Source organism: Chiloscyllium plagiosum, unplaced genomic scaffold, assembly GCF_037043375.1.
Source record: "Chiloscyllium plagiosum isolate Xiang-an unplaced genomic scaffold, Cpla_swu_hap1 HiC_scaffold_24, whole genome shotgun sequence".
NCBI classification, from domain to species: Eukaryota; Metazoa; Chordata; class Chondrichthyes; order Orectolobiformes; family Hemiscylliidae; genus Chiloscyllium; species Chiloscyllium plagiosum.
The window spans coordinates 49,019,621-49,042,380 of record NW_028270162.1 but is presented as its reverse complement, the minus strand read 5'-3'; the positions used below and the strand labels follow the sequence as shown (position 1 = coordinate 49,042,380).

General features: G+C 41.4%; 1 protein-coding gene across 2 annotated transcripts in view; it reads right to left on the bottom strand.

Moving 5' to 3' along the window:
- Positions 1–330: 330 nt before the first annotated feature.
- Positions 331–22,760, bottom strand: part of bicdl1 (BICD family like cargo adaptor 1) — an 82,065-nt gene continuing 59,635 nt past the window's right edge. Inside the window, exons 5-10 of one of the 2 annotated variants that reach the window (XR_015761283.1) lie at positions 19,919–20,098; positions 15,162–15,380; positions 12,652–12,782; positions 6,880–7,000; positions 5,148–5,255; positions 3,858–3,993 (exon numbers count right to left, since the gene is read on the bottom strand). Coding sequence is in view for 1 of the 2 variants with exons in the window: in XM_043715979.2 (XP_043571914.1) it covers positions 3,799–3,993; positions 6,880–7,000; positions 12,652–12,782; positions 15,162–15,380; positions 19,919–20,098 (846 nt within the window). In the remaining variant the exon portion in view is untranslated. Of the gene's footprint in view, positions 3,994–5,147; positions 5,256–6,879; positions 7,001–12,651; positions 12,783–15,161; positions 15,381–19,918; positions 20,099–22,760 lie in introns of both variants that reach the window. The other variant, XM_043715979.2, reaches the window with a different exon arrangement.

Genomic DNA, 22,760 nt, shown 5'->3' with positions numbered 1-22,760 from the left:
GTGGGACAATGTGTACTTGTCAGCCAGACTCCGTGGAGATCGCTTGACTTGTAGAGAAAGAAACAGAGTGATGTTTCTCTCTCCAAATATGCTGCCAGACCTATGGAGTATTTTCCAGCCTTTTACTATTCTGATTTCAGATTTTAGCATCCACAATTTTTTTTTGTGTTTGCTTAGATTTCAAATGGTAAGAGTGGGGTTGCATTCACTTTGACCGGTTTTGCACAGTAAAATGTCCGGCCAAAATAGTATTACCATCAAAATTCACAGAAAAATAATCCTCTAGTCTTTGAAGGTGCCCCCCCCCCACCCCCCACCACCTCGCCCCTCTCCACTCCTGAAGGTGCTGATCACTACAAGCTCAGACAGGTGAGTTAAACCAGAATGACTTCACAACTGAGCCTTTATCCTAATCTCAGCTTTATCCATTAGCAGCTCAATATTAATGACCAAAGCAATCATTAACTGATAATACCCCAGTCCAGGGAAGAGGTAAAGGCCAAGCAGCAACTGCTATCCTGACCGACTTTTGTTAGTTTAGCACTGTGCAGAGGTTGAACCTTAAACCTTCCTGCTCTGCATGGCTCACTGTCATGTTTGATCTTTAGGTTACATTGCTGGGGTGGGTGCAAAAAACCCTACAGCAGGAAGTGACACGAAGCGAGTGCAGAACAAGTGATACATCCCACCAGTTTAACCACAAATTCACTGTGCTGACCATTTGTATTTCACTAGCCTGCCCCTGTTCCCTCTCAATAGATAGCTAAAACATAACTCACAACCTATTGCACAGGCACACAGTACTGTTGAGGAGCAGTACACTACTCCATGTGATTTTACTGATCAGGCACATGGTCTGCCTGTGAACACTACATAAGACCCTATGTTGTGCCTTATACAATTCCAATTCCAAAGGCACCCAGAACTGTATCTAGATTATGGCGCTCCCCCACTCCCAGCTAAGAACCATGCTATGCTTGTACAGACACGTGGCAAACTGCTGCACAGGTTAGGTTTACAAGACCCCAAAAATCCAACACCCAACCGTACCACTTAGGCACACACTATTAACAATCCACAATCACGTATAGGCACCGAGTACACTGTCCCATTCTGTAGTGTCTAGCAAACCCCATTCCTCATGCTATCTTGTACAGCAGGTGGTGCCATTGCACCATAGACACTGCAGAGGCAAATACCACGCAATCTCATTGTAAACGTCACAAGCACAAGTAACAGACTCAAGACAACAGGGAGGTGACATTCGCTGGATGATGACATCTTATAACATAAAAGCACATGACAATCCATCACAGACCATATGTGGTGCACTAGCGAACTATATAGGCTTGAGGCACACATTACACTAGCCCACACCACAGTGGACATGCGCAGGATATATTCTTACATATACATGCACATGGCGCATTATCAGACAGGCGCACACTCACACTCAACTGGAAAGGCACGTGGTACACTACTGCACAGATACAGAGTGCAGTATCCTTTACTGTGTAGGTAGATGATGCACAGATGCAGTAATACACTGTTCATGGTGCATCATCAAATACCACTGAGAGAGTACTGTACAGGGTGTACAGTACATTTAATATTGTGTATTGCAGGCAGGTGTGTTACCAGCACCATATTGCACAGACAATTCACCCTCAAATCTGCAAGGCTGCACAGTGATTCTAAAATCCCCACGCAGGTGATACACAGGTTGGTCCCTGTAAAAGTACTGCACATGTGCAGTTATGCATGAAAATTCAAAGAGGTCACTGACTTAAATTGCCTGCAAACATCTAAAACCAAATAGGAAGTTTCATATCACATCCATCATATATGACACAGAAATGATGCACTGACATTCTGTATGTTCACAGCACATTCAACGCAGCTCCTAATAGGCAATCTCACACTATTGAGCACCCTAGTAGTAATGCACTGTGTTTATCATTATGTGGTTTATAGGCATAGGGTGCATAGTCACACAATTTACTTCACAAGCAAAAAGTATACTATTCACATCATGCACATACATACCACATGACTCCACACAATTATTCACGTGTATTTTCCCAGATTACAACTCTACTATAATTACAATAATAAATTATAAATACTCCCCTAATACTACTCTCTAGAGAGAAGAACAAACTCATTCTTTCCAATACATGATGCATGTCCTCAGTTGACAAACAGGCATACAATCAGTTATCCCAATCTATCCACTATACAGTTTAGGCATAGAGACCTTGACCATAGCATACACAATGCACTGTCCCATGCTGCTATCCAGGGACACCCACTTACTCAACATCAACGTGCACTGTATTAATTTGTTCCTAGATTTGTACAGTCTGCAATTTCAAACACACCATACAATTTGCACATTTGCACATAATTCCACAACAGTCTTGTGCTGTCCATCACTTCATACACATACAGTGCACTGCTCCATACTGATCAGGCAAAAAGTATGCTATCTCAACCTACATTCGAGCTTGCATGATTCCATAGTACACAGTACAGACATAACCCAACTATTCTGGATAGGACTCTGTATCCAATCTTTCACTGAATGTTAAATTAAATAGAAGATCTTCAAAATACACAATGCTTCCATCAATGTCTGAAAAGAGAAAGGGTAGGTTAATAATGGTTCTGCAACTGGATGCCCACGGGACAGCTACATTGGAAATTGTGGATGTTCAGTCATTTCTTTAGTCAATTAACTTTCCTTTTTAGCAGTATCACATGCCTGCAATTTCTCATATGAGTACCCTGTTAACCCAACACCTCACAAAGAGCCAGAATGGGTCAGGTGACAATCCCTTCTGTGTTTTAATTTTACATCTGCACAGAAAACATGAATCTGTCTTTTCTCTTTACAGCTGCAGTCAAACATCCCATGGACTCTTGTACTTTTCACTTTTCCAATATTTGTGACATATTTCACGATCATTCACCATGAGTCTACCATCAAGGTATGTACTGTAGAATATTGACTATACTGACCAATACTTCATATTCAGACAACCTTACACTCGCATAGTGACTTAAAACCCACAGGCTTTCTGCAAAGATGATTTTATGGAGCACCTTATACACCAACACAAAATTCACTTCAATACTGAACTTGTGCAAAGTGAATTATCTTACGGTATACTGAACAGGCATGACTCAGACAAACACTATATTCCACAGGCACACAGTGAACTGCCCACACCATACATGCATATGCAGCAGTATTCCATGTGAATCATCTGCAGTGCAATATTCACAGGGTGCTGTACATTACTTAGTATGGATGCATATAGGCTTGCTGTCTTATACAATTCTTTAAGGGCAACCAGTCCAGCTATCTCAAAACATATTATACAAACATCCAGTCCTTCTCAAATCAGACATTCTTCAACTCATTTCTTGCACATTTACATTCTTTTAAATTTAATTTTTTGAGAGAATAATTGAACTTATCAACACAATTTGATTTAACCTGTTACGTACAGTATGGTCGTGCAACACTCCATGTACAAGAACCTTTGTCAAAGACTATTTGGGCACCAGTAAAAGCGTGAGGACATCTCCAATGACAAGGCTATCTCACTTGTTCGACCACCCAGGGTTTGCTCTAATACACCAATCTGCTTCCCTTTTGCAGGTGAATGGAAGTATTGCCTGAGCCCAGGAAGAACAAATTTTCTTCCTAATTCAGTGGAACACTCTTTGTACAAAGAATCTCTTGAAGCCCTGCCAAATCCACAATTGTCTCTTTAGCAGTTACAAAGAAAGTTAATTCTTCTTGAAAAATGAGAAGGGACTTTTCCCTTCTGCCCCAACGACCTCTTGTCGATTTCGTTCCAGTCTCACCGAGGAGATGACTTTGTGCCTCATGCTGCAGCTGTTCCGGTAGGATTGAGCTGGCGGATAACACTCTCTCTGTTGTTTGTCCATTAACTGCTGGTCAATGACCCTGTGCATATCATCCTGCAAGGAGGGGAACAGAAGTCAGCACAGGCCACACATTTAAAGTTACACTGCTTGCAGATGATCTCACAGAGCATGACAATGATCAAACCAGATGTTGCTGCAAGCCACACCTCTGAGCTACTCACAACAGACTGGAGGAGTAGATTTTAGCTTTGGGACTGTAGAACAATATGCCTTGTACATACAGTGGTGAGTGTTGAAAGGATAATTAAGAACAGAAAAAAACAGGGAAGGTCTGAGCTAAGTTTACTGTATTCCTAACATTGAGGCACAGGAGGATCAGGTGTTGTCCAGTGAAAGCGATGACAGCTTGGCACAGGGAGGAATTGGAATAAGGGTCAAAGAGGGGAGCTTAAACTCTCTTCTGTGCAGAATAAGGAATGTCAGGATTGGGAAGCTGAGTCAGGGATTGGTTAGTGTTGTGTTGATAATAGAGAGGAGGATTTGTTCATCCCTACTGCATGGCAATAGCCACTCTGTGATTTCACTTCAAACTCAAAGTGAGAGCATTTAGAAATCATTATTTCCTGAAACACAGTCACTTAGACTATTTCTCAGATCAGAGTGTTTGTGGTGGTTAATACAGCATCTGTCTTACATGCTCTATGTTTGGCCAAACACATTGAACGGTGTTAGTTGAAAGAACAACCCCAGCTTTGTGCATCAAATGCAACATAGGTCAGGTATAAACCATAAAGAAAGGGCCTGCTGCAATTATTATTCTAAATACAGATTCATTCACTGGTCAGAAATCAATCTTAGTGGAACTGATGGTTGAATGATCCCTGGGATTACGAGTCACTTCACTGGTGAAGCAATGTGCAATGAATATCACAACAAATACATTAGGTTTCAGTGCAGTGGGAATAAGGCTGATCCGGTCTGAAAGTAAGCATGATGGGAGATAATTCTGATGGTCACTTGCCAAGCATTTTCTGACCTGTAAAACCCAACAGCTATCTGCAGCTAATCTGAGAAGCCAAAGCTCACTCTGCCCATCACTCACAGCTGCATCCCATGGAAATGGCTGAAGAGTACCTGGTGAGAATGGAACATTCCAAAACTCAGGAATAGCCAAAAGATGACGAATGGATGGAATGGGGAGACATTCTAACAAGTAGATGGGGTGAGATGTGACAATTAAAGCTCACCTCAGAGGCAGGAGGGGGCTTACAATAGTCTGCTTGTACAGTAGCTGGGAAAGGCCACTAGATGAGAAACCAGAGGAGCCAGATAGTGAAAAGCCCTGAGGAAGCAAACTGCAGCAGAAAGGAAAAGAGGGAAGAAAACACAAGACTCTGAAGCAACAAGAACAAAAGCGTTTCCTTGTTGGATTATTTATTAAAGTGTTACATGGGCGAAATGCAATACCACTGCTACACTAACCACAATGCTCCTAACATACACTGCTCTCCTCAAATACCCATATCTACCCAGCGTATTCCTTTTATCATATAGAAATTTCCACAGTACAGGTACTTCTGCAGATCCCTACAGGGATCCAAAGGTGATCATGTTTATAATTACTGTGGCACACTGAGAATATCCCAGAAAAATCAAATCAGGTGTCTGACTATGCAAATGCATCCATTTAAGGGAATCCCCTTTTTAATGGTTTCAGGCCACATCCCTGACACCCTGAAGTATTTACTTACAATTTTCAGGATCAGATGTGATCAGAAATTTAGTGGTTGGCATTATTAATTATAAAATAATATTTTGTATAATATATGGAAGAAACTTGTTCATTCTAGTCTCCTGTTTTCAATATTCATTTATGCAACTTCGAGATTCAGTGCCTAAACATTGTAATTGCAGTAAGTATTTTGGAATTAAAAACCAGGATTCGGACTTATTGCAACATTTTACTGCCCATTAATCTTTATTTAGCAGGCTTTTGCCCACTATGTCACCCATTCTGAATTTTCCTTTCCTTAGATACAAAATGTAGCATTCCAAATTGGTTGCAATTTTGACTGAATTCAGTTCAAAGCATTAGGCTTAGGGGAGTAGACTCAGAATCTCTGTAGTGTGGAATCAGGCCATTCGGCACAGTGAGTTTACACTGATCCTCAGAAGACCATCCCACCCCCTTAGCCTGTCCCTGTAACCCTGCACTTAATGTGTCCCATTTTTAAAAAATATGTTGGAATATTTCATTCCTTCCTAGACTTAATGAGCACAAAATTTAATCACCCCAATTCCAGATCAAGGTAGCTGAGCTGGACTGGTCTAACATTGGTGGAGGGGAAAATACTCAACACTTCAAAGCATAATGTTCATGTATTATACAAGCGTAGACAGTGTTTAGGCGGTATCATTCTGGTTTACTATGAGTAGAACCTCCCAGATTACTAGAAATCACAGAAGATATAACTGAAAAATAGTCAACTGGAGATGTTTAAAGGGCAAAAACCCCTAGATTTTCAGAAAGCCGAGGTTGAAATTTCACATCAGAAGGTACGCGGAGTCGAAGACAAATTCACGAGGTTTTTGGCAATTGTCAGTGTAACAAGTAAGAGATTCATCATGTTAACCGAATGAACTGAAATTACATTGAGGACTCTCTTAACAGGATCAGCATATACCAGTGAAATTCTCTCAATATTCCCAAATACATAAAGGTGGAAAAAGGGATTGTCGTGTGAGAAAGATATCTAACCTAGTTATTCCAGGAAATATTGTTAGATATTTATTTTTGGATGCAAAGAACGCTATTGCAACACATCACCTTTTAAGCAACTTTTCCTCCAGATGACGTGGAAATAATGAAGCCTCATCAGGACCTGGTTTAAGATTCAAACTGTGACAATAATTTAAATCACTAGGTTCAAAAGAGCCCCCGCTAAGGCTGGTACTGGAACACTCTGCCCTTTGACCTACCTGCCAGGCCTCTAGCTGTTGAGAGAGGTTGAGTTTCTGTTGGATTGCGTCAAGGAGTTGGCTGTTGAGTGACATCATGTCAATCTTACACTTGGCCAGTTCCATTTCCACTGCATTCTTCCTGAAAAAGAAACACAGAATATTATCTTTACATTATATTGTCATAATTTAATGTCCAACCATATCACACATTGGAAGGAGCTTCAGAAGATTATGCATTGCTCTATGGGAAACTAAATCACATAGACCAGTAAAATTCAACATTAGGGAAACTAGAGTTAGCCTCAGGCCAAGGTTTGTGGACTGGCATGTGTTAAATCAACCACTTTTTAATTCCAAGCCACCATCCAATATCATCGATAAAATTCACGCGTGGCCATTGAACAAGAACTGGATCAGTTGGGATATACCACCCACTCCATCTTGATTAATGAGCAAAAGGTAGCTGTCTAGAGTTTCACAGAAATTGAAATGAAATGGCAGAGAGGCCTAAAATTTGCAGAAATATAATCTAAGAGCAGCAGAATGGATTGTGGGGCCGCGAAATGCTGCACACCTAGCCTTTACCCAACCTCAGGCCATACATCTCATCCTGGAAGTTGCATTCCAGGACCAATTTGGGTTTTCACCACAGATCAGGTCTGTACATCATCCCTTACCTGTACAAATTTCACTTTTTAACAAAAGGCAAAAGAGGCAGGTCTCTAAAATGGCAAACAAATGTAACAGGACATTTGAAAGGACCAACACCAACCTATTTACCAGCTCATGGATATCTTGTCAACTTTCTTTGTTCTGGCTTATTTGAAGATCTGGTCCACCAATGGCAAAACAACAGTTCAGACTCACTGGGACAGTTTCAGAATATTCTAAAAACTTTAAGGAAATAGATGGCCAGCAAGCACACCCCTTTGTAATAGATTTCAAAGGCTAGTTACCAGAATTCTCACACTACACTAAATCTCCTCACTCTAGAAATGCATTAATCTATTGAACTTATTCGATTTGTCCACTTGAACTGCCTTATCACATAACTTATTTCACAACTGCTACACATTGGGTAAAAACACTAAATTCAAAGCATCTCTTTGATACTATAAAACATCAAGCATCTAATGAAGGAAGTTTAAGGATATTGAGTACTGTGTCCAGTTCTGGTCACTCAGTTATAGGTAGGATATTGTTAAGCTTTCAGAAGAGATTTACCAGGAGACTGCCAGGTAAGGAAGATTTGAGTTATAAAGAAAGATTAGATAGGCTGGGACTTTTTTCACTGGAGTGTAGGAGGTTGAGAGGTGACCTGATAGAAGTTTATAAAATAATGAGAGGTACAGATAGAGTTAACGGTAGCTGTTTTTCACCCCCGCCGAGGATGGGGGATTTCAAGGGGACACATTTTTAAAAGTGAGAGGAGAGAGATTTGAAAAAGAAATGAAAGACAATTTTTTTTTTTTTTTACACAGAGGGTGGTGTACATATGGAATGAACTTCCTGAAGAAGTGGTGGATGTGGGTGCAATTACAAAGTTTAAAAGACATTTGGATATGTACATGAATAGGAAAGATTTGGAGGGAAATGGGCCAGGCGCAGACAGGTGGGGCTAGTTTACTTTAGGATTATGTTCAATATGGGCTGATTGGACCAAAGGGTCTGTTTCCATGCTGTATGGCTCTATGACACTTGAAATCTGGACAATACACAGACTTTGTTTTGCAAAACATTTATTCACTGTGGGATATGGGCGTCTCTGGCTGGCCAGCATTTATTGCCTGTCCCTAGTTGTCCTGGAGAAGGCAACGGTGAACTGCCCTCTTGAACCACAATCCATGTGCTGTAGGTGCTCAGGTGATGGTACTCCCATGTAACTGCTGCCCTTGTCCTTCTAGATGGAAGTGGTCATGGGTTTGGAAGGTGCTGTCTGAGAATCTTTGGTGAGTTTCTGCAGTGCATATTGTGGATAGTACACACCGCTCCCACTAAGCTTCGGTGATGGAGGCAATGGATGCTTGTGGATATGGCACTAATCAAGCGGGCTGCTTTGTTTTGATGGTGTCAAGCTTCTTGAGTGTTGTTGGAGCTTCACCCGTCGAGGCGAGTCATCTAGTCACAGAGACATACAGTACAGAAACAGACACTTTGGTCCAACTCGTCCATGCAACCAGATATCCTAACCCAATCTAGTCCCACATCCCTCCAAACCTCTCCTATTCATATACCTATCCAGATGCCTTTTAAGTGCTGCAATTGTACTAGCCTCTACCACTTCCTCTGGCAGCTCATTCCATACATGTACCACCTTCTGAGTGAACAAGTTGCCCTTTAGGTCTCTTTTATATCTTTTCCCTCTCACCGTAAACCTATGCCCTCTAGTTCTGGACTCCCCCACCCCAGGAAAAAGACTCTGTCTATTTACCCTATCCACACCCCTCATATTGTTATCAATCTCTGTAAGGTTACCACCCAGCCTCCAATGCTCCAGGGAACACAGCCCCAGCCTATTTAGCCTCTCCCAATAGCTCAAAACCTCCAAACCTGGCAACACCCTTGAAAATCTTTTCTGAACCCTTTCAGGTTTCACAATATCCTTCCGATAGGAAGGACACCAGAATTGCAAGCAGTATTCCAAAAGTGGTCTGTACAGCCGCAACATCACCTCCCAACTCCTGTACTCAATACTCTGACCAATAAAGAAAAGCATACCAAATGCGTTCTTCACTATCCTATCTACCTGCGACTCCACTTTCAAGGAGCTATGAACGTGCACTCCAAGGTCTCTTTGTTCAGCAACCCTCCCTAGGACCTTACCATTAAGTGTATAAGTCCTGCTGAGACTTGTTTTTCCAAAATGCAGCATCTCACATTTATCTGAATTAAACTCCATCTGCCACTTCTCAGTCCATTGGCTCATCTGGTCAAGATCCTGTTGTAATCTGAGGTAACCTTCTTCGTTGTTCACTACACCTCCAATTTTGGTGTCATCTGCAAACTTACTAACTCTACCTCTTACGCTCACATCCAAATCATTTATATAAATGATGAAACGTAGTGGACCCAGCATCAATCCTTGTGGCATTCCACTGGTCACAGGCCTCCAGTCTGAAAAACAACCCTCCACCACCACCCTCTATCTTCTACCTTTGAGCCAATTCTGTATCCAAATGGCTAGTCCTCCCTGTATTCAGTGAGATCTAAGCTTGCTAAACAGTCTCCCATAGGGAACCTTGTCGATCACTTTACTGAAGTCCATAAAGATCACATCCACTGCTCTCCCCTGATCAATCCTCTACTTGTTCAAAAAACTCAATCAAGTTTGTGAGACATGATTTCCCACGCACAAAGCCATGTTGACTATACCTAATCAGTCCTTGCCTTTCCAAATACATGTACATCCTGTCCCTCAGGATTCCCTCCAACAACTTGCCCACCACCAACATCAGGCTCACCGGTCTATAGCTCCCTGGCTTTTCCTTACCACATTTCTTAAATAGTGGCACCACGTCAGCCAGTCTTCTGGCACCTCACCTGTGACCATTCATGATATAAATATCTGGGCATTCTTGTTCTCAATCTATCTAAATGGTGGGAACAACTTTTCCCTATCTAAACTGAATGGACCCTTTAAACTTCTCCTCTCCATTCTACCTACTTAACTGAAGTTCCTCACCTTCTTGTGAATCTGTCTCTAATGATTTTACATCTTTTCTAAGGTTTGGCACCCAGAATAGGATCTGATCCCTAGTTGAGGCGGAATCAATGTTGTAAACAAATCTAGCATAACTGCATTGCTCTTTCACTCTATGATTTATTAACTGCATTCTTAACCTGCTCTGCCACCTTCAGTGATTTCTGCAAATACATACCAGGTTCCTCAATTTAATATTCTCTCTTCATATTCTTCCTACCAAAATGAATTATTTCATGCTGCTCTATGTTTAATTTCATCTGCCACTTGTCCACCCATTCCATCAACTTGTCAGTCTTTTTGAAGTTCGACATTTGTTTATAATGCTTTAAACAATCACATCATCTGAAAACTTTGGAAGATTGTCGTAATACCAAGAAATAATTGTGTGTGTCTGTGTATATGTAAGCATCATGTATCTATATGTGTGCATGCTCGAGTGTACTTTGGTGTGTGTTCATGCATGTTTGTATGCGTGCGTGTTTGTACGTTTGTCTCTCTCTGGTCCTGAACTTCAACCCTGGAATTGACAGATCTCCTCAGGAATCATCACACACTTCCCCAAGGCTTCAGACAATTATTGCTTTAAATCTGTCCTGAAAGCATTTTTCAATGATTTATCTACAGGGTGCAGTCCATTTTGTAGGGAGAAACAGGAGATGAACATGAACAGTTAACCGAATAATGTCCAAGGTAAACAGAAAAGGACGAACTTAAAAAGGAAAGACAAGTGAAGATCAGAGCAGGATTATCATTTCATACGTTGATCTTCAAAAGTAAACATTTTAATGATTCAGTCAGGTGATGAAGGGTGTTCAGGGAACAGTTTAACACTAAAATGCCTGGGTCAATCTGTAAAGAAATCACATCATATTTTTTAGGTTAGGTTCCCACTTTTCCACAGTATTCCTATACAAAGATTGCATGTATATTTGGTTTCAACAGCTCCCAGATTTCCAATAACCAGACAAAAGTAGTTCCTAGGTACCACGTAGAGTGGAATAAAGAAGTTATTGTCTGTTATTTTTATTCTTTGATAGAATGTGGGCATACCTTTTAATAGAAAAAGATTTTCATGACATGTTGGTATTGCTGGCTAGGCCGCATTTATCATCCATTCCTAATTCCCCAGAGGGCAGTTAAGATTCAACCACATTGTGTGGGTCTGGAGTCACACGTAGGCCAGATCAGATCAGGATAAAAAAAATAAGAATCACCAATCCCAGTGTATATTGCACACTCACTGTGCGATGATGTTTCAAGCCCTGCTCTAATAACTAAAATATAGGGCAGGGCTTAGGAACTGGTCCCTGGAGCTCAGTTGCTACCATTTATAGCTCATTAGTTACCCAGTCAATTAATAATCCAATTTATAACATCCCTGATCCCATGAGTTTCCACCTCAAGTTTGAATCTTTTCTCAAAGACATTTTGAATGTCAAGAGGCTGATCATTGATTTGAGAGTTGGGTGATAGGGTGGGGCAGGTGGAGTGGTGTTTGCATTCGAAGATTAGTTTGTACAAATAGCATGGAGTCTATTTCTCCTGACTGTCTGTCATCACTTGCGATCTTCACTTCTTTTACCTGGGCTACATAGATATTCAAGTCTGCATTATTAGGCCTGTAGATAGACAGATGCCTTCAGAGAGGCGAATCAAACAGCAAGATTTCTATACATAAAAAAATCCAATTATTTAGGCATAGAAAATAAATTGAAGATTCAAAATGTCAAAGTGCCGCGTGACAGCTTTTCATATGCATTTGTCTAAATATATTGAATGCGTTCAAGGATTTATTCAGACCACAAATCTAGCTCAGCTGGGAAAAGGATGATTTAAATTCACAACGTTGAAGTACTTTTCAGGGGGCAGAGATGAGGGAGAGGAAGAGGGTGGCATGAAAGATGCTGCAAAACCTCCTGTTGGGAGTGAGATAGAAGGCGAGGTAATTTTTAGCCACAAAATTAACCAAGGCCCACCATGACCAGAAATTTCTCTCAATCCTTCACCCTAAATCAGACAAGCTTCAGGTCAGCGTAACATTGATGGCTGGGGGGCCTGTACTGCGTTGTAATGTTCTATGTTCTTACTTTGCTATGGCTTCATCCCGGGCGCTGACAGCTTTCTGAAGCTGCTTGTCTAGTTCCTTTTCTTCAGAAGTCACCTTCAGCTTGTCTCTCTCTTCTTTCATTGCATTCATTTCAACTCTCAGCAGCACTACCTATAAAGACACAAGATCAACGAGAGTAAAAGCCTTATGAAAACCAGCCTGGTGGGAGTGCACAGAGCTTAACATTCAGTACATCTAACATGAAGTGTAATCCTTGGGCTAATGTTCCAAATCCATAAGTCCACTATGGATGCATAAATCAACATTACTGTCTAAACTGTGTACCGCTGCAGGAAATTGTAGGGGCAAGAGGAAAAAAAAGAAAAAATTCACACTGATGTGGCAGGAAGTGTCTTTGTCACGTTTTGATACTCCTGACGCAGGAATGCTCTATTATGACACAGGATAGCCAAAAATAGTGTTAACACTGTTTATATTTAAAATGTGCACTGAAGCACATCAAATAACATACAGATTTGAACATGCTACGTACCCAGAAACACTGGAAAAATGTTGCGTGCCAATACTGGAGAGGTTGGGATAGATGGCAAAGATCATGTGACGAGAATGAACCCAAGGTAGATGGTTCACAACTTCCCACCACTGATCAACATGCCTGAATGCTGGAAATGTCTTTCCTACGGATCATTTTAATTCTGGGAGCTCTGATGGATGGGCTGGCTAGTCGGTCAATCAACTGGCCAACAAAGGTCTCTCAGCAGAGCTGACAATGAATTTCCAGTCAGCAGGTTGATCCCATCGCACACTGAGGCCAAGCATGGCCAAGGGATGGAGTCAGACTTCCTGGAGGGTGGTGCAGTGCTCTAACTCCCGCACATTCCATACATATCACAGTCAAGGCTTTAGCTGCTGGCTGTCCAGTGGAAGGGTTGCTCCTCCAATGATGATGCCAGTCTGGAAGTTGTGCCCCTTTTAATGAACAAAACTCCAAAAAGCTTTTGAGAAGGCTCCTCAAAATGGAAGCACACTCTCGTTCTCTGCTCACAGACAACCCCCCCCCCCCATCCCCCCGTGCCCCCCATCTACAGTGCCCACCTCTAACCATGGTCAAGCCAATGTGCCACTGCTAGAAGTCCTCCTCCTTCACTGTCCAGTCTCAGGAGCCTGACTGCTTTGCTCAACTGGATTGTGAACATGCGCCCTGGCTACTCATTCACCTGATCTTCAACAACATCAAGTGTCAAGTGACAACATGGTACCAGTTGGATTCAGAAATTCAACCCACCCCAGGATATATAATTTAGCCACTGTTACCTTTAATTCTGGAGCTCCTGCCAAAGAGAATATGGGGTAAAATTTAGGAATCGCATGGACAACAGGGTTTACAAAACTGTAGTGGAATTAATACTGTGGAAAACTGACACTTGGTTAATCATTTGATTTCATTTGGCAATAGATATTTGGGCTGATGTTTATTACTTAACTCCAATGTTATCATGTTTTGTGAAGGAGGGATACATTATCCTTATTATTTGGCATGATCACATGTCCTTCTTGTAAAAATGTTATAAAGAATTAATATTTGGGAATTGAATACTTCCTATTTAAAGTACAGAGGAACCTCAATTATCCGAATGAGATGGGCGGGCACTATTTTGTTTGGATAATTGATTATTTGGTTAATTGATTTCCTCTGGGACTCAGAGTTTTCTGTGAAGTCTGCTCCCCATTCAGGAGACTAGGCAAAAGCACTCCACACGCGAGGCCCACTCCCAACCCCATCCACTCCCAGCCCCACTCCCCTAACCCCGCACCTCCATCCATCTCAACCCCTGTCCGCACCCCTGCCCGCACCCCCGCCTGCTAATCTACTAGGTTACTGAGTACAGGATATTATCATAATACTGTCATTCACAGTGTTCCATCTGATCAGCTATGTCCCAGAAGTACCCAAATAACTGCAATCACTCATGCAGCAAAAGTCCGAGGATGATGGAAATCTGAACTAGAAACAGAAAATGCTGGGATCAGATAGCAACTGCCGAGAAAGAAGTATTTAATATTTCAAGTCTATGATCTTTTGTCAGAATTCACTTGTCACATGTAGGGGCTGCCCCCAGTTGTCGACATTTACTCTAAGACCATGAGATGGAGGAGCAGAAGTAATCCTTGTTCTTGAGTTCTTGTTATTGGTGCTAGTGAAAGATCGATGACCAAAAATCTTAACTCTGATTGTCTCTCCACAGGTACTATATGACCTGCTAAGTATTGGAGGCAAATTTTGTTGTTATTGCGAAATTATCTAATATCCTTCAAATCAGTGTCCATAGGCTCTTTTCCAAATGAACATTATAGAAAAAGCTATTTTTGGTGGGAGCCTCAAACTAAAAGGAGCGAAGTAAATTGAATTTGAATTCAAAGGGTGCTCATTACAGTTTGTAACATATGACAGATTCTTCTTGGAGTTTACCCAGTTATGTAGATCTGTAATACACTGAATTCTATTTGAGATCGCACAAATGAACATACCGTAGACTCATTTCCATCAAGAATGTTCTGGATCAGGCGTTTGAGCTCATGCAATGCTGTGTGAAGGCTCCCTGTGGGGATATCTTTGGCAGAGGAGGTGTCAGAGGATTCATCCATAGAGGAGTCGGTGGAAAGTGCAGAGTCTGTGATGTCATTTCCTCTCAGGTGTGAGCAAAGTGAGCGTACTTGGCAGTAAGCCTCCCAGAGCTCTATTCTCAGCTGGAATGACAGAATAAGGTATCATTATACATGTAGTCCATCAAGGAAATATGGACCAGAAGACAGAGTACAGCAAGAGACATGTCTTCATCACAAGGTTTGAAGCATCAATAGCAAGACAACCCAGAAATAAAAAACCATAATGGCAATATCTGGAGCCACTTTACCTTGGAGCTATTAAAATTCCCTCCTGCAACTTCTCCAAACCTTTAAGATAACTACCTTTAGATTCTCACCTTCAACAATTAGTTGCTCATTCCTAATTGCTACTTGTACTTCAGGAAATACTGCAACCCAAGCAAGCCTTTGGTTTTGGAACAGAACAGTACTAACCTTGAAAATTCCAAAATCAAGTATGCTCATTAAAATCTTATACCATCAACATATACAGATTGCAGTTCTGATCTGATGTTCGTGATGCTTATTCTGATACAGTAAGCATTGCACCTTCTTTACAGATTGATAAGTTTGTTACAATCCTGTTAGAGGTCATTAACGTTTGAAGAAATTCAAACACCATGCAATTAACTGACATAACTATGCCATGATTAAACAAAAACCTTATCATACATATAAATACAAATTAAACAAAGTAAGTAATATGAATTTAACATGATAATTTATGAAGACTAATACCAGAAGTTCAGTTCTGCTTTCTATTCCTACTCATGAGGAGTTCCTTTATCACATAAAATCTTCAAGGTTCATTCTCTTTCCTGGGGCAACACAAAAGTGTACCAATGCTCTCTGAAATTCAATCTGATTTCTTTTCAGTGTTCAACTATTTGCCAAGGTACAGGATTCTATGGAAGCTCTTCCATTAGCTTTTGGCCAAGTGACTCCTCCAATTTCTTCTTTTCTGTACTCTAGATTCCGCAGTTTAAGCCTGGGCCTCTCAGTGACCTCTGAGCAATTATTTAAAACATCCAGAGCACCCTTGGCTTCCAACAACCCACTGCCATGGTTCCAAAGTGCAACCAAGATGATTATACCTCCACTGCAACAAGATTCACTGCCTTTCACTGAGAGGCTTACCATAGGCATATCCCTGCAGCTTTCAAGTAAACAAATTTTCCAGTCATTTCTTCTCTTTCCAAGTTTAACTTATATCAAAGGCCATCGGCAGGCTACACTATAGGAAACAGATCTAGCATTTACTCTACTTCAGGTCCAGGTCTGGTATTATCTCTTGGCTGTCAAGGAGCTATAAAACTGCACAAGAGCCAAAGCTGACATGGTCACTTAGCTCTTTTCCCAAGCTGGTTGTGCCTTTACTACATTTACAGGGACAAACTCAAAACAAAGGATCTCACTAAGCTGCACGCCTCGCCAGGTAAAAATGGAAATGAACTGCCTTTTAATTCCAAGCCTTACCGAATTCTGGGAAGCCACATTAATAAATCATCCATTAGAGAGAACATTCCAAATATCATATTCCCCAGTAATTTAGCTAGGAGTGCTCATCTGCTATTTTGCCATGTAACTTTCCAGCTATCTTATTTCAACACAGCCTATTCTCTTAAGGAGGAGAAAGTGAGGACTGCAGATGCTGGAGAGTCAGTTGAAAAGTGTGGCACTGGAAAAGCATAGCAGGTCAGGCAGCATCCGAGCAGCATCCAATGCACTCCTGATGAAGGGCTTATGCCCGAAACGTCAACTCTCCGGTTTCTTGGATGCTGCCTGAACTGCTGCACTTTTTGACTCCCAATATCTAAGTATAAAAGTCTCCTAGCTTGTTTTAATTGTATTTACTACAGAGTTGCTATTTCTTCCTTAATTTTGACAGTTAAACCTTTATTTCATATAACTTGTATTTTAAGACACACAAACTATGACCTAGATAATTAGGACAAACTGCACCAGTGCATCTCCAATGGCTTATGCTGTATGTAAACACTCTCAGACATGCAGTCTCTTGGGTGAAAAGTTAAACTGAGGCCCTTTTGTCTTTTCGGGTGAACGTAAAAATTCCCAGAATGCCATTTGAAACGCACTTGGGAATACTTTGGATTTCTTGGCCAACATTCATCCCTCAACATTTCAGGCACTTCAAGAAGCATTTAATTTTGTGAGATACACATTAAAAACAAGCTATACAACAGTCTCAGCATGCTCCTGTTTATAGCGGTGTCAGTGAATTCCCATTTGATACTCACACCTGGAAACAGTTTATACAATATACAGATTTCCTTATCTCTTTAAATAGAGATTAACGTTTGCACATGTACAATCAACATTTCAAAATTAAATCATTGCAGACTTCCATATTCTGTATGAAGCATCACAATACGGGATTCCCTGCCTCAACAATACAACAATTTTCTTTGCACATGTATTTGTTTTCCCCAAACAACAGACAGTTGATGTCTTGTATCCATCAATTCAATGCAAGATTGCTTTCTTTCCAGCATTTTTTTTTTAGATTAGATTAGATTACACTACAGTGTGGAAACAGGCCCTTCGGCCCAACAAGTCCACACCGACCCGCCGAAGCGCAACCCACCCATACCCCTACATTTACCCCTGACCTAACACTACGGACAATTTAGCATGGCCAATTCACCTGACTCGCACATCTTTGTGACTGTGGGAGGAAACCGGAGCACCCGGAGGAAACCCATGCAGACACGGGGAGAATGTGCAAACTCCACACAGTCAGTCGCCTGAGGCGGGAATTGAACCCGGGTCTCTGGCGCTGTGAGGCAGCAGTGCTAACCACTGTGCCACCGTGCTGCCCATTTCATACTCGTAAACCTCTGTACCCTCTTGACTATAATCACATCTCCCAATGTAGTAACTAAAACTCTAAGCAGTAAATAACCTGGGGTCAAATTAGTGTTTCAAACAGTCCCAGTGCCACCAAACTGGTCTTACACTCTGCTTTGACTAATAACAGGAATTGTCTCACATAGCTGCATCACCATTTTATCTACCAGACCTGTTGTCTTCAGGGATCTGTGGTCATGCATTTCAAGGTCTTTCTGCTCTTCTACATGACTCTCTATCCTAACATTTATTGCATGATCCCTTGCCTTGCTTGTTCTTTCCAAATACATTGTCTCACACTCATCTTGCCTTTAATCCTTCTATTGTGTAGATTCTTGCATTTAGTGCCTGGATTATTGTAAAAGCTGATAACCATTGCGTTTTCTACACTTTGTGTTACTACAGGATATCTTATTTGTTCTTGGAAGGCTGAAGGGAATTAAAACTCCTTTCCCAATAACTTTTTTAAGGCTGCAAATATCTGAGTCAAAGCATTTCCTTCTCAAAGAACCAACAGCAGTTAGAATAAGGAGCTTAGCCATATAAGACACCTCACATCATCTCAAATAATAGGGTATGGGAAAGGGTCTGGGTGGATAGATCTTCGGAGGGTTGGTGTGGACGTTGGGCCAAATGGCCTGTTTCCACACTATAGGGATTCTATGAGTTCTATGAATCTGGGAGTTGAATTGCTAGGGATCACCTAGTCACTTATACCACGGTATACTCTTCTATGCTGAAAATGTGTTGCTGGAAAAGCGCAGCAGGTCAGGCAGTATCCAGGGAACAGGAGAATCGACGTTTCGGGCATAAGCCCTTCTTCAGGAATGAGGAAAGTTTGTCCAGCAGGCTAAGATAAAAGGTAGGGAGGAGAGACTTGGGGGAGGGGCGTCGGAAATGTGATAGGTGGAAAGAGGTCAAGGTGAGGGTGATAGGTCAGACTGGGGTGGGGGCGGAGAGGTCGGGAAGAAGATTGCAGGTTAGGAAGGCGGTGCTGAATTCGATGGATTAGACTGAGACAAGGTGGGGGGAGGGGAAATGAGGAAACTGGTGAAATCCGAGGTCAACTCTTCTATGGAAAAGCCATCTGATGATCTAATCATATGCAATAGCAAAGCACACTCAATGAGCTGAATAGCCTCATCTTGCTCCATGTTTGTACATTCGTATCTGCTCTCCAAAACCCATCAAATTCTGACCACGGTTTATAAATGTTTATCACAATATCTTGCTTTTGATTATTTCGTCCAAGAACTCTAATAGAGAGTCCAAACCTTAATCAGTATCTAATTCCATCTCAACATCATTTATTTCTGATCTTATTTCCTGTAGAAAGTGACAACACTGTGGCCATGCCTCGTTTCTTTCTGGTAGGTAAACCATGTCCACATTCTCTGATCATATGGTTCAGTCTACAGAACATCAGAGGCTATCATACTCTGACAACTTACATTTGCTTTCTCATATTTCCAACAATCGTCAGTGGATTTTCATTTTCTGTCTGAATTTTGTTAGTTTCCAATCTTCATCTTTAGACATCCACTCTCTACTACCATGTCATAACCGAGGAAGGCAAGTGGTGATGGATGTAATTGGAGCCAATTTATATGCAATTTTATACTTATTTATCTTCAGAGAAACACAATATAAACCAACAGCCACTGTTTCAGTTTGTCACAATTTCGAACAGCACAGGTGAATCCTCAGTTAAGGCTCCATACCATCAGTTAAATCCAGTTAACATATAGAGTTAATGTTGTGCATTTGTATACCTGTTCTCTCTCCTGTTCCAGCTCTTCTGCTTCCATGCTCTGCTCAATTTCTGATAGCAGTGATGTACTTGTTGGGCTCACACTGTGTAGACTCATCTCCTCATTCATTTCATCAACTTTCACTTGAAGCTGTCGGTGAGACATTCGTACTTCATGGAGTTCAAGCTGGTTCTGCTGGAGCTATGAAACCAGAACAAAAATATTGCTCCTGCAAGTACACAACGGATCAGCCAACCCTGGTTAATAGCAAATCATGTCAGTGATCCACCTTTGAAATTCGGAGGCACTGTACTATCTCTTATCCCAGAATTAGGGCAAGGTGTGAGGAACAAATACATCTTCATGCCAATTGCATGCCTCCGGACATGTTATAGGCTTTCACACAATTGATATGGAGCAACAAGTATGACATTCTGCAATTTTCAGATTTATCATTGCAATGTGATTTACTGCAATCTCTCAAAGTTTACATGAATTAAGACACATTTTGTGTTTCATACATGAAAATGGTGAAGTTACTTCAGAAGTACTTTACCAACTGGAACATGTTGTGAGGTGTCCCGGTGGCTATGAAAAATGTTATATAAATGCAAGCTTTTCATTTTTTAAAATTAAAACTGCAGGAGGCAGTGAAAGTTTTGGACAAAGCAGATGTGAGTGACAGTTACCTATTCCATATCCTCTCCAAGACCACTTTATTCAACCTGTATAACATTACCTGTCTTGACCCTGCCTCAGGTCACCTGCTGCTGAAATTTTCAGTCACACGTTTGTTAACCATAAACCTGGTATTGCCAAGGCTCTCCAGGCTGGCCTCCCATCTTGAATTCTCTGTAAACTTCAACTCATCTAAAACACAAATGAATGTACCTGAACATACAGCAAGCCTTTTCACCTATTCTCTCTATTGACATGCCCAGTGTGGCAATGCATTGCTTTTTGAATTCCTGTCCATATTTTCAAATCCCTCTGCCTTGTTTCTTTTTTTTAATCACTTCATACTGCAATTAGTTGGATACTTTATTTCTGTTCACACCTCATCTAGACCGCCACTTCTTCACTATACCCTACCCACTCTCTTGGTTTCTGGTGTATGAAATATTTTATGAAGTAATCTCTCCTGCCCTCCATCTTACCAGAGATTTCCTTTCTGTTCTTTCAGATTGCCGCCTCTTCTCATGGCTTAAAACCGCTTACATTTCCATCGTAAGTGCTGATGAAAGCTCACCTTGAAACATTAACTCTGTTTCGCTTTACAGATGCTGACTGACCTGCTGAGTATTTCCAGCAATTTTTTTGTTCCTGTTTCAGATTTCTCACTGTTAAATCTTGGATCCTAATGAATCTATATTCTTTTTGATAAGAACGGGCATTACTAAACATATTATTACAGACTGGCCTCACCAGTGCCTTTCCTAAAACCAGCTGAACCTGCTCCAGTTTATAGTTGAGCATTCGATCTACCATAGCAGGTGATTCAAGCAATGACCGGTTACAAAACTTTTTCCATTTGATATCCAAGTGATGTTCTTTCTTTAAGAATAAAGGGGAGACATCGGAATGAAATCAATCATGGTTAGACTTGTCTCACCTCACATATCCAATGGCTTTCTCAAGTAGCATGTTTCTGATAGTTTACCAAAGTGGTTCTCAGTCACACAGTCATAAAGCCATAGAGATGTACAGCATGGAAACAGACCCTTCAGTCCAACCCGACCATGCCGACCAGATATCCCAACCCAATCTAGTCCCACCTGCCAGCACCTGGCCCATATCCCTCCAAACCCTTCCTATTCATATACCCATCCAAATGCCTCTTAAATGTTGCAATTGTACCAGCCTCCACCACATCCCCTGGCAGCTCATTCCATACACGTACCACCCTCTGTGTGAAAAGGTTGCCCCTTAGGTCTCTTTTATATCTTTCCCCTCTCACCCTAAACCTATGCCCTCTAGTTCTGGACTCCCCAACCCCAGGGAAAAGACTTTGTCTATTTATCCTATCCATGCCCTCATAATTTTGTAAATCTCTGGAAGGTCACCCCTCAGCCTCCGAAGCTCCAGGGAAAACAGCCCCAGCCTGTTCAGCCTCTACCTGTAGCTCAGACCCTCCAACCCTGGCAACATCCTTGTATATCTTTTCTGAGCCCTTTCAAGTTTCACAACATCTTTCCGATAGGAAAGAGACCAGAATTGCACGTAATATTCCAACAGTGGCCTAACCAATGTCCTGCACAGCCACAACATGACCTCCAACTCCTGTACTTAATACTCTGACCAATAAATGAAAGCATATAAAACACCTTCTTCACTATCCTATCTACCTGCGACTCCACTTTCAAGGAGCTATGAACCTACACTCCAAGGTCGCTTTGTTCAGCAACACTCCCTAGGACCTTACCATTGGCTAGTTCTCCCCGTATTCCATGAGATCTAACCTTGCTAATCAGTCTCCCTTCGGGAACCTTGTCGAATGCTTTACTGAAGCCCATATAGATCACATCTACTGCTCTGCCCTCATCAATCCTCTTTGTCATTAAAGACTAAAGTCACAGGTTGGACTCTCCACATGGGTCATACATAATTTGGAAGTCAACCCTTTCTTTTGGCAATTTGGTTTGCTTTGTCTGGATAAACCAGCTCTCCATGTTTTAGTGTTCATCTCCCTTTGGAAAATAGGTCATGCCCAATCTCCACAATTCCAGCAGCCTTTTATATTATTGCACCCAAAATTCTAATTCTAATTTTATGAAGAATTTTTGTTGAATCCTCATGAAATTAATTGATGTGTTATCCCATGAGATTATTTTAAATGAGAATGCTTTTATGTTGGACATGTACT